This window comes from Sorghum bicolor, chromosome 8 (assembly GCF_000003195.3).
Source record: "Sorghum bicolor cultivar BTx623 chromosome 8, Sorghum_bicolor_NCBIv3, whole genome shotgun sequence".
Lineage (NCBI taxonomy): Eukaryota > Viridiplantae > Streptophyta > Magnoliopsida > Poales > Poaceae > Sorghum > Sorghum bicolor.
The window spans coordinates 49,402,814-49,420,820 of NC_012877.2; the positions used below are offsets into that span (position 1 = coordinate 49,402,814).

The window sequence follows — 18,007 nt, forward strand, 5'->3', positions numbered from 1 at the left end:
TGACTAGTAGTAAAGGTCTTGTTTATTAAGGAGCATCAACCAAAAAAATAATCTTAGCAACAGACAGCAGTTCAAATATTCTATTAAGATACTACAGGGATCCCAATCCAATCCAGAAAAAAGTTTACAGCATGCAGATAGCAATTCAGCAGAGTAAACGAAGGCTCCTAATCCTCAAAAAACAAACGAGGGCTACTAGTATGCAGCAATTATTCTAATCTGTTGGGCTGCACGTTAGTCATCATCTTCATCCATGTTACGCATAGGGCTGCACGTTAATCTTCTTCTTCATATCACCTTGGATCAGGCAGGCAATATCCAACTGCCATTCAACGATATATTTTCCCACGTCATCATCAGGTCAGCAAATTTCTAAACAATCTATGGTTATTACATAATAACAATAGTGAGATCCATGAGATGTATCTACATACATGTTTGGTGGTCCGTCGTCATTTTTCAGACGGCCCTCATGACCACCAATCATTGCCCTGCCAAACACACAGAATACAAGATTTAATAGAATATTATGTTGATTTTACCTTCAACTAGATTATTGATCAAATGTCCAAACAAATCTTGCAGTCATGTGCAAAACTAAACCTGTATACCAGCACTAACGTAACAACTTAAATACCAAAAGAGAAATCCACACTTACTTTTTTGTCTTCAAATCATCCAAAATTTCACAGATATCAATAAAACACAGGAGCGGGGTTCCTATTTTTGTATCATAGTAATTGATGCCCACAAATTTTCCATCCAAATCAACAACGGGACCTCCAATAACAACCTAACCAGGTTATATGGAGAGGTCAGTTGTGAGCCAAGTATGTAAGTGATAGAAGACAGCCAAACAGGCTTGGATTGCTTAGTAACGAGATTACAGAGGTGTTTACATATAAATAGAGTAGAGGAGGGTGGCCCAAGGGGCCAGCCGAGTCCCAAGGGTCCAGCCAGAGTCCCAAGGGGCCAGCAGGGCATTAACTTGGCACAGCAAGCTAGGGGGGAGTAAGAGATTACACAAGTAACTAGGTAATTACAGTAAATAGCAATTAATTCTAACAGTAAGGTTAAGTACATCATATTCTGGTAAAAGTACACAAAGCCTTTTAGTCCCAAACAAGTTGGGGTAGGCTGAGTAGGCAATTTAAAAAGGAAAGGGAAGGGTGCTACCTTAGTGGTCCTACACGTAGTGTAACTAAAGTATTCACAATCCGAATCGATTGACTCCTCGTCGCAGTCATGGATGAATTCCCCACTTGTAGCCATTAATATACCTGATTCAAAGCAACGGCCCACAGCTACCACCGTTCCACAATACCGCATCAACTCACATTTCAGCTTAGGACAATCAACATTGTAATTCTTGACACTGACTAGAGCAACATTGTAATGTAAACTATAATGTTCCAATTCCCCTACAGTATGGTCTTTGTTTGGAAGCAACACCTCAATCTGCAAACAATACAATGAGACTTAAAGCAGTGTCTTGGACGAACAAGAATCACAGTAAAATTCAAAGTACCAACCCTTAAGCTGCTCACAATCTCATTTGCGCCATCAGGATCCCTAACCAAGCTGGCTGAGGTCAGAATAGTCGGACATCCATCATAGTTAATGAAAAATCCTGTGCATGCAAAGAACTTTGTTTCACCTGGACACCATAACTGCCATTAGCTAGTGATAACTGAGCATAAATGTTAAATAGTAAATAGCGCATCACTGTGAAATCACCATGGAACGAAGCAACTGCGACAACAATCTCAGATATGTTAGAAGAAACTTCTTTCTTGAATTTACCCCAAACACCAGTAGGATATTCGTCGCCAAACTGTTCTCCAAAAGTATTAACACTCGTGCTACCTGGTAGACAAGATATCATATAATAGTTAGTGGGACAGCAGGGCTGCAAAAATGTGCAGCGCATGATAACTTAGCAAGCATTGACTCATGACCATGTCCCTTGAATCCTTGATGGACTGAGATAACCCAAAGTGTAAACCCAAATTGCACCTTGCTTATCCTGGTGCAACAAGGTTGATTAGCACTGACATTTGTTAATTCTAAGTACAGCATTTAACAGTCACATAAAGTTCTCCACATAATAACTAGCTTAAGGTTAAAATGTTATCGCAACTTGTGCAACAACTCATGCCATCTCTACTCTTCAAGGAGCTTTGATGGTCATGGTGTGCTCTTACACACTCAATTCAGATCTTTCTGGATGGATTTAAGGATGTGTGTGTAGCATTTTATAGCATAGTGTTGTACTATCTGTGTATGTGTAGGAGCCAGTTGATATGATTACACGTATAGAAATTTTTAGACCAGAGTAAAATTACTTTCCAAAATCAGAACCTGATGTAGACTTATTTTGTGATCACAACACACAGGCATTGGCTGAATCGCTAGTGCTCAAGTAATGTTAACGGATTAACTCTTAACACTATAATATAACTGTAGAAGACTAAACTAGCTATATAGAAGAACAAATGGTTTAATTTGAACCATTGAGGGCCTTAGAAACAGTGATGAGCTGCACAATTAAATAACATTTAGTGATCAATATTGGGTGGTTGTGTACTCACCTTCAGGATATGAGTGAAGTTCCACACCTGTGAGTCTTTTTCTATGCCTGTAGATAAAAAGATTAATACGAGTATTAACCCAAAAGGGGTCAGCACGAGTAGATAGTGAATAATACAAGAACTGAAATGTTAAACAAAATCTTCTTTTCTCGAAAAACACAGCGGAGCTGCATGGTCAGTTCATTGAGAGACGATAACACAATACAAAGGGCTAAAAAACCCCCTCCACAGACCCCACCACACACACCCTTGAAAAACCAAGGTAAAGACGTGCCACGCACAAAAAAGGACAACCAACGACTACCCTGCCCCAATTTAAGGACCAAGACCGAGCAACCTGCAATGGAGCTCCTGGAGAGCAGAAGCTCCAGCCATACACCAAAGGCTGCTCTCATTGGAAATCTTTTGCAAGACTACCTCCACAGTAGGACTTTCTGCCTCAAATACGCAATCATTTCTATGTTTCCATAATTCCCATGCAACTAGGATATTAAGACAATTGAGACCACTCTTCTGCACCATGGACACTCAAGTGGCGGAGCCAGAATTTTACATCCGGGTACAACAACAACAACCAAGCTTATTAGTCCCAAGCAAGTTGGGGTAGGCTAGAGTGGAAACCCAACATGAGCCCCTAGTCACTATTGAGAATTTTACATGAGGGTATTCCACGTAAAAAATTACCAACATTGAACTGTAGGTCCATAACAATAATCAAAAGTGTACATTATACTAATACCAGAACATTATACTAATACCATAACGCTTATCAATTAGTTCCTCAGCCTGAGCTATTCTAAGAATTCCCATCTTTTTACAAGAACTGCCAAGACTATTTTGAGCCTGTTTGGTACAGCTTATCGCTTTCCAAATAAGTTGCACAAATAGCATAAAAGTGGAGGCCAAAATAAGCTGATCTAATGCAGCTTCTGCTTTTTAGTACAAATGAGAGAGGTGGGAATAAGCGCCAAAATAAGCTGCAAAAAAAAGCTTACCGTTTGGCCGCTGGTTTCAGCTTATTTCGGCCATAAGCAGCTAGATGTACCAAACAGGCCCTTTATCAAACACATAGCGTTTTGCTTTAAATTTTATCCATCAAGATTGTGATCCATTCTAATTTATCGAAATTAAATCATTACCTGGTGCGGTGGCGCCTAGAGGCCTGAAATCTAGAGAATGGATACCGACGCCTTCAAGGCTTCAGCACTGGCCACCGGCGACAGCCAACAGCAGATCAGACACTGGTTGCTTGGCCTCTTTCTTGTGGGCTACTGGGCTGCTAGTTGATTCGTGTGTTTTTAATCCAATTAAACAATAGGTTGTACATGTACTAGTATATATATTTATTTTTCTCATCAAGTTTTGGGTATTCCATGGCATACCAGAGCATACCCCTGGCATCGCCCATGGGACACTCTTTTGACAGCCCTATACCACCAGTTAGAGAAACAGGTGGTATCCAGTTAAACAAAATCTTGGTAGTCAAGAGCATTCATACTCCCTTCTAATGTCTATATTTTAATCTCAACAAAATATTCTAACATATTTTGAATTAGACAAATATGTTGGCTTCAATATTTGAAACACAGGAATATGGCAACCCTACTTTACAATACAGAGCAACTGCGATGCGTGCCAAGTACAGCTCGCCTGTTTGATATATCTTATGCTAGAGGTACCAAAGCATCAAGTTATTATTAAGGGTAAACGAATATGTTGGCTTCAATATTTCATACACAGGAATATGGCTACTCTACAATACAGAGCAGTGACACATGCCAAGTACAGCTGACCTGTTTGATGATATCTTACGCTAGAGGTACCAAAGCATCAAGTTATTATTAAGGCTAAACACTAAAAGCTGCAATTACAAACATAGATAAGCAAACAGGAAATATATTGGCACACCTAACTGACTTCAGCAACATAGGAAATATTATCTTTTCCATGGATGTCTGAAAATGGTTCAAACGATCGAAAATTATATCCCTTGGCAAGAATATGGGTCGTTCCATATTAGAGAAAAGGTTCATGCCAACAAAGTTCCCATCAAATTCAAAAAGTGCGCCGCCCTGCATAACCTAGAACCAAAAAAAAAGCAACAAGGATTACAATGGAGCAGAATAAAATGACCAGGTAATAAGAGTTACTCCCAACTTTACATTTACTATTCACTGTTGACTGTCTTGTGCAAACTCTAAATGCGAATCAATCTAGTTATTATTGCTTAACATTAGGACACACAAATAGACTAGAAAGTAGAATAGTAGATATATTTTTGTGCCCAGACGTCAAGTAATAAGGACTGGAAGGACTACTATTTTATACTTTAAAAATGTATGATATCTTTGAAGTATGTTCCACTGCAAACTCAACTATCATGAAAACCATTCAACTTAACTGCACAAGTGTACATTTTGAAAGGAATAAGGCCAACCTTTTGCATTACAGCCAACAACGACTAAAAAAGTAAATAAAGGGAGTAAATTAACATTTTCTTTATTGAATACGAGACACAGTTTAGAGCATATAGTAAAAGAAAAGATTATAGCACTCATAATATAACAAGTCTTCCTCAGATAATTTACATGTAGAGAACATAAGATGTCCACGATCTTCAGGTCGGCCTGAATTAGCAAGTGTCCCACTTGTGGCCATTAATTTGCCAGAGATGTCACGCCCTACTGCTACAACCTTTGTATCAGGCATCAATTTCTCCGCATGACTGAGAGGTACGCAACAAACGTCAAGGGCGGACGTGACTTCGACAACAGCAATTACATGATCCAGGTCACATTCTACCACAGTCCCTATGGCAACATTTCCTTTATGGCATACTTCAATCTATAGTAGTAAAGCAAGGAAACAGCACAGAATGATCACAGTTATCTAAAGTAAAAAAGAACAATTAGTAAATGATTCAGCACCAACCTTAATGTTGTCATGGCCATTTCTTTCAGTATTTAAAGCTCTAACCAAAATTGCTGATGTCACGAACTTTGTGAAGTTAGGCTGGCATTCTATAGCTATGCCACAGGATGCAAATAGCACATTTTGTCCTACAAGATCACCATGGGTCAAAGCAATTGAGACAACACTTTTGGACAACTTTGATGCAGCTTCGTCACTCAGCTCACTCCAAAAACCTTGATTGTCCCAAAATAAACGACAAGTTAGAAAACGCGATACAAGACAGCCGTGAGTGCTCTAATAAAGACATAAAAAAAACATGAAGAAGGAAGAACCAGCATACCTGAAATCGATGAGTCGGTTGAGAATCTTGAGAGATCATCAGCACCCCTCTTGCTTGGCAGCATCTTTCCAGAATGGATGCAGAACTGAAGGAGGAAATAGTTGGGTCCACAAAAGCAACGTTGCAGGTAAGTAATTCATTTTTTATTTATGCCATAGCCCATACTTTAAGCCTTTATACTGTGAGATGAGATACGTGGATCCTTGTCAGGAAGTAGGCTTAAATATGGCATAATCACAAAACAGAAAACCGACAAACTCGGTGTCGGGTTTCTACTTACCCGAAGTCCCAAGGTGCTCGCACCCAGCCTGCTCCGCCGGCCGCGCCCTGCACGCGCAGGAGTCGCCCCGCGCCCCGACGCCGCCGGCCGCGCCGTGCACGCGCAGGAGCCGCCCTGTCCGCCGGTCCCGCTGCAGTCTGCAGATAAGGTTAGGGTTTGGTTTGGAGATGGCCTGGCCGGTGCGGGTGGGTGGGGGTGGCTTCGGGATTCTTCCCGTCCGAACGACTCCGGCGGTCCGGCCGATGATTCACGCGTTCCTTCGACGGACTTGCAGCCTCGGCCGACTTCCGCGCGAGGGTATGTGGACATGCGGCCGCTGTGGCTCACGTGCACATGTCTCTACTTCTCAGGTATATACGGAGTATGTTTTCTTTTCCATTTTCTTTCCTTTTTCTTTCTTTCTTTCCTTTTCCTTTTTTTTCTTTTCTCTTTTTCCTTTTCATGCTTCATTTTCTATATATATAATCTTTTTATTTAAGATGATTTTTTATTTTTCTTTTACCATTATTCTTTCAAAAAAATTATTTTACGTTTCTTCACGTGCTGTGTATGGGATGTTTAGTTTTTATTTTTTGTTTTCTTTTTTCTTTTTTTATTTTTTGCTTTTTTTGTTTCTTTTTTAATTATGTTTTCTCTAATTTCTTAAATTTTCCTTTTTCTTTTTTCTTAATTTTTCTTTTTCCTTGTCGTGCATTATTCATTTTTTCTTTTTTCTTTTTTTAATGTTTATTATTATTTTTATATATATTAGTTTTTATCTTTCTTTTATTTTTTGTTTTCACATTAAATGTTTTATGTTTTTTATTTTTTTAGTTGTGTTCACGTCTTATATATATGTGATGTTCTGTAATTTTTTTTATGTTCATAAGATATATCTGTAATGTTTTATAATATATTTTGTGTTGTTAGTGTTATATAGGGTACGTTTTATCTACACGCACGAGTAACTACTCTGTCCTCTTAGCGGCTACGTTAAAAATCCAATAGGAAGACGCCTTCGTTGGACGGCTTCGTTGACTTCCAACTAAATTCGCGAGTGGATGCATGGCACATTTGATTTGAATGCCGCACCGAGAAAACAAAAGGTAATTAGATTATGGGGCTATTGCGTTCTTACCTTATTTAGAAGTCTAATTGTGATTTTACCCTTGTTTTTCTCGCCATTGCGATTTTACCATTGCTCTGTGAAAACGAAGCTTCCGTTTACCCTTACTCTGTGAACAGCACGGTAACGGTGTTAAATGGGCTTGGTAAGGACAAGTTTGCCCTTACAAAAATGCCCCTACTTTTTTTCAGTACATTGTCATTTTACTCCTACTTTTAACTCTATTAGTTTTTTTGCAATAAAATAAATAAAAAACAAAAAAACCCTCACAAAAGACCAAAAGATAATAATACCCCTTTCTTATTGTCTCCTCTATTGATTCCTTTCTCCTGTTCTACAACTAAAACTTTCGTTCCTCGCGTACTCCCGTACTCCTGTTCTAGAACAAAAACCCTAGTGCGTCGGATCTAGGCAACGAGGGAGGCTGTAGCTCCTAGCGCCGTGCGGGCAGGCCCCTGAGAGGCCACCCCCTCAGTCCCTCGCAGTCAGGGTCACGAGCGTCACGGTGCCCCGTGTAGCGCGGGTGGCTATCGCAGGCTGCCGTCGCGGATCCAGCGCGTGGCTCGGCCAGTGATGCAGCCGCAGGCGCACAGGGCCAATGCAAGGGACGACAGCTGCGTGGATAGGTAGGTAGGCGGCCATGGAACCAGAGGGTAGCGGGTTTAGAGCCAAAGAGTTGGTGTCCACGTATAATTTTTTGATCTCTGAGTGTGTATTGGTCAACTGTGGGACGAATTAACATCAGGCTTTAGGCAATTGCACTAATTTGGTTTCAATTGCTCTGATTTGTAGGCAAAATCACATTAATTTGAAACATGAATTTAAATCTAGTTGTTAGAGTTTCTGTCATTTTCCAGTTTACCAGATGGGGGACCAAAATCATGGCAACAAGATAGAACCTTGCCTACTTTAAGTTGTTGACATGCATAGCTTCAGCTTGCTACACTTTCTTTTGATGTGATATTATCTATCTATATTTGCATATTGTGTGAAATTATATGTAACAAGTTGTCCAATGTTGCTGCAATTTTTTAAAAACAGGGGGTAAAATCACAATGTACTCAAAAAAGTAGGGGTATTTTCGCAAGGGCAAACTTGTCCTTACCAAGCCCATTTAACACCGTTACTCTACTGTTCACGGAGTAAGGGTAAACTGAAGCTTCATTTTCACAGAGCAAGGGTAAAATCGCAACAGTGACAAAAATGATGGTAAAATCACAATTAGACTTCTAAATAATGATAAAAACACAATAGCTCTAGGTATACATACATATTTTGGAATATAGTATTTATACATATTTTTTAAAATAAAGTATTTGTATATACTTTTCAGAGTAGAGCTTACTACATGCCTTTGGTCACTTATCCAAAATGAACAATAATCTCGGCCCAATCAGCGTCCGGGACAAAACATATTTAGTCCCGGTTGGTGAGACCAACCGGGACTAAAAGTCCCCTGCCCAACCGCTATGGTGTCAGACATCGGCAGAGGAGACCTTTAGTCCCGGTTGGTCTCACCAACCGGGACAAAAGCCTAGCCTTTAGTCCCGGTTGGTACCACCAACCGGGATTAAAAGCTGTTGTCCCGGTCCGTCTCACCGAGCCGGGACTAGTGTTGGAATTTAGACCCGGTTTTTAAAAGGAACCGGGACTAAATGTCCTTCCCCATATTTGAACTCTTCTTCTCCTGGCCGAGCCCATCGATCTTCACTCTTTTGCTGTGTTCTTCATTTGGAGTTGCTTGTTCTTGCTCTCATCTCCGGCTATTGATTCATTTCATGATTTCTACACCGTCATCGACTTGTTAAGAGGTCACTAGCTTCATCTTCTCAACATTTAGCAGCGGCATATGTCATTTCCTAGTGTTATGTATATTGTTTTTTATTTTATGGTTGCACATTTTTTTAGAGAAATAGTGATAATATGTTTTTTTATTTTAATTAGTTTAAAAAAAATTAAAAATATATAATACTTTAATTTGCAATTTTTGACCGATTTAATTAGTTAATTATAACTAGTATGCATACCACATTTCATGATTATTTAGAAAAATAGAGAATTTTTGTGCTTTTTAAATTTTGCTTGTTTAGAGAAATTAGAAATAGAGAATTTTAGGTTTTTTTGTTACTTTAATTTCTCTATTAAAAATTAGAAACTTATAATACTTTAATTTGCAATTTATGACAAGGTTAATTAGTTAATTATAATTAGTATGCATACCACATTTCATGATTAGTTAGAAACATAGATAACTTTTGTGCTTTTTTAATTTTGGTTGTTTAGAAAAATTAGAAATAGAGAATTTTAGGTTTTTTGTTACTTTAATTTCTCTATTAAAAATTAAAAACTTATATTTTTTTAATTTGCACTTTATGACATGGTTAATTAGTTAACTATAACTAGTATGCATGCCACATTTCATGATTAGTTAGAAAATAGAGAACTTTTTTAATTTTGCTGGTTTAGACAAACCAGAAATAGAGAATTTTAGGTTATTTGTTACTTTAATTTCTTTATAAAAAATTAGAAACTATAATACTTTACGTTGCAATGCAGACAATGACACGTCATTGTATGTACAATGCCGATCGCCGCTCCAAAGAATTCATTGATGGTGTGCATTATTTCTTAAGAGTGACCGAGGAAAACAAGCGGGATGGATTCATATGTTGCCCATGTGCCTTGTGTCAGAATTTGAAGGAATATTCTAGCTCTAGAAATATTCACTCACATTTGTTGAAGTCGGATTTTATGTCAAACTATATTTGTTAGACCAAGCATGGAGAAAACGGGATAATGATAGAAGAAAGTGAAGAAGAACAGTTGGAGCCTGACGACATTATTGCTCAATACGGTGACTTCAGTGATACAACAATGGGAGAAGCTGAAGATGAGGCAGGTGCAAAAGGCGCATCTGTTGAAGATGATGCTCTTGGTGATGTCATTCATAATGCACAGAAAGATTGCGAAAGTGAAAAAGAGAAGACAAAGTTTGACCACATGTTAGAAGATCACAAGAAATTACTATACCCATCTGCCCAGGATGGGCAAAAAAAACTGGGTACAACACTGGAGTTGTTAAAATGGAAGGCACAGAATGGTGTATCCAATAAGGCATTTGGGCAATTACTGAAGATCCAAAAAAAATGCTGCCGAAGCCTAATGAACTGCCCACTACTACGTACGAAGCAAAACAGATCGTCTGTCCTTTGGGATTAGAAATCAAGAAGATACATACATGTCCTAACGACTGCATCTTATATCGTGGCAAGGACTACGAGAATTTAGATGAATACCCCGTATGTAAAGCATCACGGTATAAGATCAGGCGAGATGACTCTGGCGATGTTGAGGGGGAAGAACGTCCCAGAAAAAAAATCCCTGCAAAGGTAATGTGGTATGCTCCTATAATACCACATATGAAACGTCTTTTTAGAAATAAGGACCATGCAAAATTGTTGCGGTAGCACAAAGAAGACCGTAAAGTAGACAACATGTTGAGACACCCTGCTGATGGGTCCCAGTGGAGAGCAATAGACAGGGAATTTCCAGAGTTTGCAAAAGACGCAAGAAACTTAAGGTTCGCTTTAAGTACGGATGGTATGAATCCTTTTGGTGAGCAAAGCAGTACTCATAGCACTTGGCCTGTTACAATATGTGTTGGTGTTTTCCCCCGGGGGTCACACCAACGAGTAAAACTTGTATGCGTGCCCCCCTTTCCAGATGGTGATGCAAGAAAAGACACAAAGATTTATCCTGGTTCGGGCAAGAGAAGGCCCTACGTCCAGCGGGAGGAGTGTATGTATTATCTCGCACCTAACTGCTTGTACAGGGGTGAATACAGGCGTGGTATGAACTGAGATGGAGTGAGGTTGCTCTACTACGTATTTCTTGTCTTGTATCGCTCCCGGACCGCCCCTTTTATAGTTCCAAGGAGAGGTCTAGGGTACATGTATAGGCGACAGAGTAGGGGTCAATAGAGGTATGGCGTGCTGACCTACTCGAGGCCTCCGTACCGGTGTGGCCTCGAGCCGTCCCGTCTTGGTGCCTTGATGATGATTACGCGTGCCCCTGAATCCCGCTCCTGTGCGCTGTCCTGGACTGACTGATGTGTTGCATGCGTACGTCGCGGTAGCAGCTACGTCGAGGCCTCCGTACGTCGCGGTAGCAGCTACGTCGGAGTGGTTGAAGTGCTGACCTACTCGAGGCCTCCGTACGTCGCGGTAGCAGCTACGTCGGAGTGGTTGAAGTGCTATCATTCGACGCCCGACCCTTCCCCAGGAAGGAAACATGCCTACTCGAGGGTCAGGTGCCGTGTACGCCTTGTTGGCCAGAGTGCTGACCTTGGGCATCTCGAGGAGGGTCTTGACTGGACGTTTCGACCCACTCCCTGCGCCCTGCCACGCTCTGACTTGTTTGGTGGGGAAGGCTGCAAAAAGAACGACAGGACTGGTGCCTATTCCCTATCACGCTTCCCTTAACTGACGGGTTAGGTGAGAACGCGGCAGGCGCATGAAATGCCCTAGTTCCCGTGCCCGCATCAGGCGGCGGGCGGCGTCCTTGCGCTCGAGGCTTTCCGATTCGTACGAGCCTGTTTCCGTATTCGACGGTAGTCGGCGCTCGAGCCCTGGTCGATTCGTAGGACGCTCTTTCCGTGTTCGTGGCTACGGTCGTCGAGGACCGTGCGTACAACCGGGCGTCGAGTTGGAGGCCTCGACTTTCGTACCGATGCACTCGATATGCACATCAGTTAGGGTACCCCTTACTGATATCCTCGACAGTAGCCCCCGAGTCTCCATTCGAGCGCTTGCGCTCGAGTGGAGGCTATATTTTGTGGTCGAGTTTCCGTGGGGGCGCGCGAGCGACCCCGCGGGGGTAGCCCCCGAGCCCTCGGAGGAGTTTTTGACTCCTTCGAGGGTTATATTGCCTAATTTGCGGAAGCGCTCTTGATGTCCATTGTGAAAGGCTTTGATCGGTTTGTTTCGTGCAGGGTCTCGACGTACTCCCGATGGAGCGAGCGTCATCTACCCCAGATTAAGCTCCTAGCGGGTAATCCAAGTGAGAACCTGTGCCCCGTTCGAGGGGGTCAGCTGCAGCCCAGAGACGTTCTCATAAAGCGGGGTCGACGTGGTCGGGGATGCTGGTCTCGTTCGATAGAGTCCAGTGGCTCGATGCCTCCCTTCGGGGGATTCCTCTCGACCGTCTCAACCCTACCTTGGACATCCCCAGCGAGTTCTGGAGGCAGGCCTCGATTTTCGACCACTCACCGGGCATCCCTGACTCTGGTACTCGAGATCGGCTGTCGAACCCATTCGGCGGGTCAGCCTGCGACCTCTCGAGACTTTCGTGGGTACGTACCTTGGCTTATAGGGGAAGGAAAGGATCACGGTGGTTCGCCTTTTTGCCCGTTGGGCGCGCCTTTTCAGGTGGGAGCCGTTGCGACACTGTATCGGCGAATTCGTAGCGTCCCGTCTATGAGAGAGATAAGGACCGTTAGGCGGCGCATTTATGGGAGGAGTTACCGTATCCATCGGATCCGTCCGTTGGTGGTCCGCCGTCTACAAATGTCCCGTGGTCTTGCTGCCGTCGCTCCTTCCGCCTTCTGCCTTTGTCCTTGCCTCAACTTCCTTGCCATCTCGCACGTGCGCACCCTCGAGCAGTAGTGAGGTCGCCCTTCTCCCACCTGAAAATGCCTGTGAGACTCATCGCCGCCGATGACTGGCGCCCGTCGTCGATGACGGAGCGCCGGCTGTTGGAGCTTGAGAGGGAGGGACTCCTGCGCCCCGCACTTCGTCGTCGCGGCCGGAGTGGATCACGCCGGCAGCGGACCACCGGGAGCCAAGGCTGCCCAAGGGCTACGTGGTCTCCTTCGCCAAGTTCCACCGCCACAGCTTGGGCTCTCCTCCGAGTCGTTTCATGCGGGTGCTCTGCCACCACTACGGGGTGGAGCTCCAGCATTTCTCGCCAAACGCCGTCACCGCCACGGCGGTCTTTGCCGCGGTGTGTGAGGGCTACCTGGGGATGATGCCCCACTGGGATCTGTAGCTCCATCTGTACCGGGGCGAGCTCTTCAACGCCCCCACTGGAACCACAGGTGTGAGGAAGCCGGTACGGGCCGGGTGCCTCAACGTAGTGCTGAAGACTGGCAAATCGGAGAGGCCACACGAGTACATCCCGGTGGGATTGACGTCGAACCATGCCGGATGGGACTCCCAGTGGTTCTACTTATGGAATGACGACAACCTCCTCGCTGCCTACACCGGTCGCTTGATCTCGGAGCGCACGGACCACTAGACGTACGGCGTCGTCCAAGTCCACCAATCGCGGCTCGACCCCCTCCTCGACGCCTTGAAGAAGCTACGCGAGGAAGGCCTAACAGCCGCTCTCGTCCTCTCGGCTGTCCATCATCGGAGGGTTCTCCCGTTGATGTCTCGGCCGTTAAGGATAGACGAGATGGGTCCTGGTGTTTCGTCCAGGGATCTCGAGGCTTGCCGGATGTCTAACGAGGCTCCGGCGGACGATGAGGTTGCAGCCCGAGTCAGGGCGGTCGTTGCTGGCGACTTCCAGCCAAAGCATGTCGACGGCTTCCCTATGAGGCCTGACAAGGGATCGATCGACCTGGTAAGTTCCTCTCTCGCTTATGGTTTCGATTCCGGATTTTTTTCCATCCTTCTTAAAACTTGTCTCTGCTCATGCAGGGTTCAATCGATGTTCGATGTTCGAAGCCTCCGGTAAAGGGGGACGAGGTCGACCGTGACAAGCGGCGAGAGTCCGCGGAAAAGCAGAGGTCCGCAATGGACTTAAAAAAGAAGAAGGAGAAGAAGAAGAATCTCAAGCGCCAAGCGCTAGAGACACGCCGAGTGAAGTCTAGACAGAGGGGGGAGCCTGAGGAAGAGTCCCCCGATGAATACGACGGCGGCGATGGCGACGACAACAATGACGACTCCGAGGGGATGGCATCCCGTCTTGACAGGATCCTCGAGCGTCCGCCTCAGACCGACGTCGACGCCTCGCGGACGGGAGCCCCAAAGGGGGGGCCAAGCGGGTCTCGCGACAGTCAACAGAGGGAGTCATCCCCACGCCGCTCCCGCGCCGATACTCCCCTAGAGCCTACGCCAAGCCGGGCTGTCCCTCACCCCCAATCTCCTCCCGCGTCTAAGGCGGGCCACCGGGTTAAGTCCCTGGCGACGGGGCCGCTGACTCGTGGTCGCGCCGTGGCCTCGAGTAAGGGGGAAACGGATCGCGGGAGCACCAATCCAGGCGCTGGCCAGGCGGGAGACGCTGAGCCGAGACTGGCGCCCGCTCGCGAGGGGCCCGGAGCTTCGACGCGGGGTGGCTCGAGGCCCGCCGGTCGGGGGACCAGTAGGCGGGTCGCTCTTCCTGTGGGGTAAGATCTTCGACGTCATGATTCTTACCTTTCGGTATCTTTGCATTTTCTTGGGCCGTGGTCTTTATTTATGCTCGTTCTTCTTTCCTCAGGTGGAAGCGGATGCTCGAACAGGCCCAGCCCTCGATGGCCAAGAGGCTTAAAGTGGGAGCGGCCTCCAAAGACTCAGGTTAGCGGTTCACTCCCGATATCGCGTTAGTTTTATGTCAATTATCATAGCGACTGACTTTTTGCCCTTGAGTGCTTACAGGCTCCTCCGATCCCCGGCCATCGACTGGTGTCGAGGGCGCTCCGCCCCGTCCATTGTTGGGGGAGTCCAGTCCACCGTCGCCGAAACGGGTCGAGGCGCCTCGTTCCCAAGAGCAGGAGGGAGCCCCCGAGCCTCCCCGATCTGGGGTCGAGGGGGATCCTATCACAATAAGTGACGGGTCCGGTGGCGACGGGCCTTCGAAGGACGTCCGCCCCATGGACGAGGAGGTCGAGGCCTCTCCCATCGCGAAGCGGACGCTCCACTCTGTCGAGGAGTAGAGGAAGAAGGAAGAGGAGGAGCGCGAGCAGGAGACGCGGCAACAGCTGTAGGAGGGGCAGCAGCAGTCGCAGCAGGAAGAAAGAGAGGAAGGGCGGCAGCTAGAAGGTCCCCAGCTCGAGGAGCTACTGGAGCAGGACCGGCAACAGGAGCTGCAGCAGCAGAGGAGCCAGTAGTTAGAGGAACTGCTCGAGCCACCACCTCACAGTCTGCCCTAGCCAGTGCCGCCAATGCCGCAAGAGCCTGAAGCCGGGGAGGAGGGTCTGCCGGTTTATGGTCCGCCGACCCCGGTGTGGCTCCGTCCGGGAGCGCCCGCTTCCATCCCAGCTGAGTCAGGGCGAGCGGACAGCGTGGTGGCGCTTGCTTGTATGATGCGCACCCCGGTCGACCCTCAGTCAGAGATAAGGGGTACAATCTATGGCATGGACGGGATTGCTCCAGGATTCCTTCGAGAGCGTCGGTCGTGGGAGGACCGCATTCCCGCCGAGGAAGACGAAGCCGGGACGTCAGGCGGCGGCGGTGCCAGCGAGACTAGGACCTATAAGACGGTGGATGATGACGGGCGGTTCCCCTCCCTTATCGACCTGTTTCTACGCCATGGGGGGTCGCTCGAGACCGTCGAAGACCTCATCCGGGGCGTTAAGGCGCGCGCGGATCAAGAGATGGAAAACTGGTGCCCTGACCGGATCCGCATTCGGGCCTCCACCGACGCATCCGAGCCTAACATCTTTTTGGATGATCAGAAGGAGGCCAAAAAGTGGGAACATCTCGAGGAGCTTCGCCTCTGGATGAAGCATGTGGTGGGGCTCCTGTCCGACGTCGTCAAAAACGGGCTCAGACCGGCTTACTTTGTGAGTATTTTTGGGTCTTAGCTTATCATAGGACGTTTTGGTTTTGTGTTCTTACTGTTCCACTGCTGGCTCGCAGGACCTGAAAGAGACCTCCAGCATAAAGTCGAGCTTTATCCATGCGAGGAGAGGCGGCTGGGAGCAACTCCCTATCCTCAAGGACCAGCTCCTGGAGTCGCAGGAGAAGCTCCTCAAGGCCTATAAGGAGCTTTTGGCGCTCGAGAAGGAGAAGAAGGAGAGGGAGGCCGCCCTGGCTGAGGCTCGGGAGGCCTCGAGGAAGGCAGTGGAAGAGGCCGCGCTGCTGAGGGGGCGGACCATGATGGTCGAGGAGGCTGCGTCCAAGGCCCGGGAAGAGGCCTTGTCTTACAAGAATGCGGCCGCTAACCTAGACAAGGAGAAGGGCCTCCTCAGGACTGACCTTGCCTCCCTTCGAGAATCCTTCCAAAAGATGAAGGTGGAGTGCGTGAATGGCGAGATTGCCCGGAGTGCCGCGGAGGAGGTCAAGAAGAAGGCTCTTGAGGATCTCGAGGTAGAGTGGACTCGATCTCGCAGCCTCTCTGACGACGTCGACCGTCTGAAGAGAGCGCTGCTGGAGAAAGATGGAGCTATCGCGTAGGCAGGCAAGGCGATCGAGGATCTGCGGGTCGCCAACACTGACCTGGTCCGCTCTCACAGGGGGATCGAGAGGGCCAACACTGACCTAGTTGGCGTGAATACGGCTCTGGAGGAGAAAATCCGTGGTATGTTTCTACCATCGTGTTTCCGTCTCAGGGTGTGCTTTGTGTTATCTAACTTCTCTATGTTGGTCTTTGTAGGTCTTAAAGACGAGCTGCTAGCTGCTCAAGTCGAGGCCCGCACCACCAAGGCTCAGCTCGAGGGGGAGGTTGCTTTGAACGGTCGGCTGCGAACCGCGATAAGCGATCTCTCGGCCTCCTAGGAGCTCGAGCCTGTGGACAAGTCTAGGGAGGAGGCTCGAGGCGACGCATTGGTCGATTAGCTATGCTATCTAGGTGCTACGCTGAGGGACCGGGTGCAGGACGCCCTTCATACCGGGGTGAAGCGAGCGATGGCAGTTGTCTACTCGGGTTTCTCCTATGATATGGAGGTGGTGTCCCATGGCTTCGTCATCGACATCTCCAAGACCAACGCAGAGAACGAGGAGAGGCTCCACGCCTTGATCGACGACGCGGAGGCTCATGGGGAAAGGCTGGCGAAGTTATTCGAGCTGGAAGTACTTCTTCCCGAGACTAGCTCGGGCGCGGATGACGGTGGTGAGGGCCGAGACACAGACTGAAGCCTGCGAGCCTACTCTGGGTGCTGAGGCCCCTTGTACAGTACTTTATTATTCTGTCTTAAGTGATACTGTGTTTTAAGTGGGTTATAAGGTTTGTGAATATTTGCTTATTCCTATGTTCGAATCCTCTTTTGTTTCCTTTCTACTTATGCGTGTATTCCTCGCTTGGTCTTTTGTTAAGGCGACCTCGATTGCTTCGGGGGTGAGGGAGCGAGTAGAGTCACCATAGCTCGGGGGCGTAGGAGTTCTCAGGCTCATCGTCTCTTGGCCCTTAAGGGGCTCGAGGTGCTTCTACTACTCGACCGTGTGAGGTTTATCGGTAGGAAAGGAAAAATTACTTGATTTTTTAGACATTTGGGGGGGGTCCCCCCTTGCTAGCCCCCGAGGGGGTATCGACTATGATGGGTCATAGTTGGTACTCCCTTCTAACGTCAAGATTTTGAAAATGTAAATTGCTCGAGGAAAGATCTTATCCATTCATAAGGCCTTGGTACAGAATGTACATGGGAACATAAAGCTTCGAAATTCTAGGGGTAGAATCGACGTAGCTGTTCGATGTTCCACGCGTTAGTGAAGACCGCCCCTTTGTCGTCCGCGAGCTTGTATGTCCCTGGCTTCAAGACCTCGGCTACCACGTATGGGCTCTCCCAGGGCGGAGTCAGCTTGTGGCGTCCTTGGTTGCTTTGCCGCCACCGTAGGACGAGATCGCCCATGTTCAGATCC

General features: G+C 46.7%; 2 protein-coding genes across 6 annotated transcripts; one reads left to right on the top strand and one right to left on the bottom strand.

Moving 5' to 3' along the window:
• LOC8064571 lies at window positions 1–6,464 on the bottom strand. Of its 5 annotated transcripts, none has more exons than XM_021446478.1 (12): window positions 6,125–6,463; window positions 5,845–5,929; window positions 5,523–5,737; window positions 5,166–5,435; window positions 4,500–4,672; window positions 2,592–2,638; window positions 1,738–1,866; window positions 1,533–1,657; window positions 1,177–1,458; window positions 660–793; window positions 435–491; window positions 1–322 (listed from the first exon to the last, which is right to left on the bottom strand). In XM_021446478.1, exons 1-12 carry the CDS (start codon window positions 6,431–6,433, stop codon window positions 304–306), a joined length of 1,845 nt encoding a protein of 614 aa, XP_021302153.1. In that variant the 5' UTR covers window positions 6,434–6,463; the 3' UTR covers window positions 1–303. The 5 variants fall into 5 exon arrangements, 4 of the variants coding, with proteins under 4 accessions (XP_021302153.1, XP_002443226.2, XP_021302155.1 ...); XM_002443181.2 differs by having other exon boundaries at window positions 5,845–6,023; window positions 6,125–6,216; XM_021446480.1 differs by having other exon boundaries at window positions 5,845–6,046; window positions 6,125–6,213.
• LOC110437593 (translation initiation factor IF-2-like) lies at window positions 13,683–14,620 on the top strand. Its single transcript, XM_021466071.1, has 2 exons — window positions 13,683–13,850; window positions 13,928–14,620. Exons 1-2 carry the CDS (start codon window positions 13,683–13,685, stop codon window positions 14,618–14,620), a joined length of 861 nt encoding a protein of 286 aa, XP_021321746.1.

Bases quoted from the DNA above. Each gene is read 5' to 3' on its own strand.
- LOC8064571 (XM_021446478.1), bottom strand. From the start codon at position 6,433: ATGTCCACATACCCTCGCGCGGAAGTCGGCCGAGGCTGCAAGTCCGTC. The intron at 1,459-1,532 runs GTTGGTACTTTG...TATTGTTTGCAG, and splicing joins AGATTGTGAGCAGCTTAAGG to ATTGAGGTGTTGCTTCCAAA. The intron at 794-1,176 runs GTAGCACCCTTC...TAACCTGGTTAG, and splicing joins CTACGTGTAGGACCACTAAG to GTTGTTATTGGAGGTCCCGT.
- LOC110437593 (XM_021466071.1), top strand. From the start codon at position 13,683: ATGGGTCCTGGTGTTTCGTCCAGGGATCTCGAGGCTTGCCGGATGTCT. The intron at 13,851-13,927 runs GTAAGTTCCTCT...CTGCTCATGCAG, and splicing joins ACAAGGGATCGATCGACCTG to GGTTCAATCGATGTTCGATG.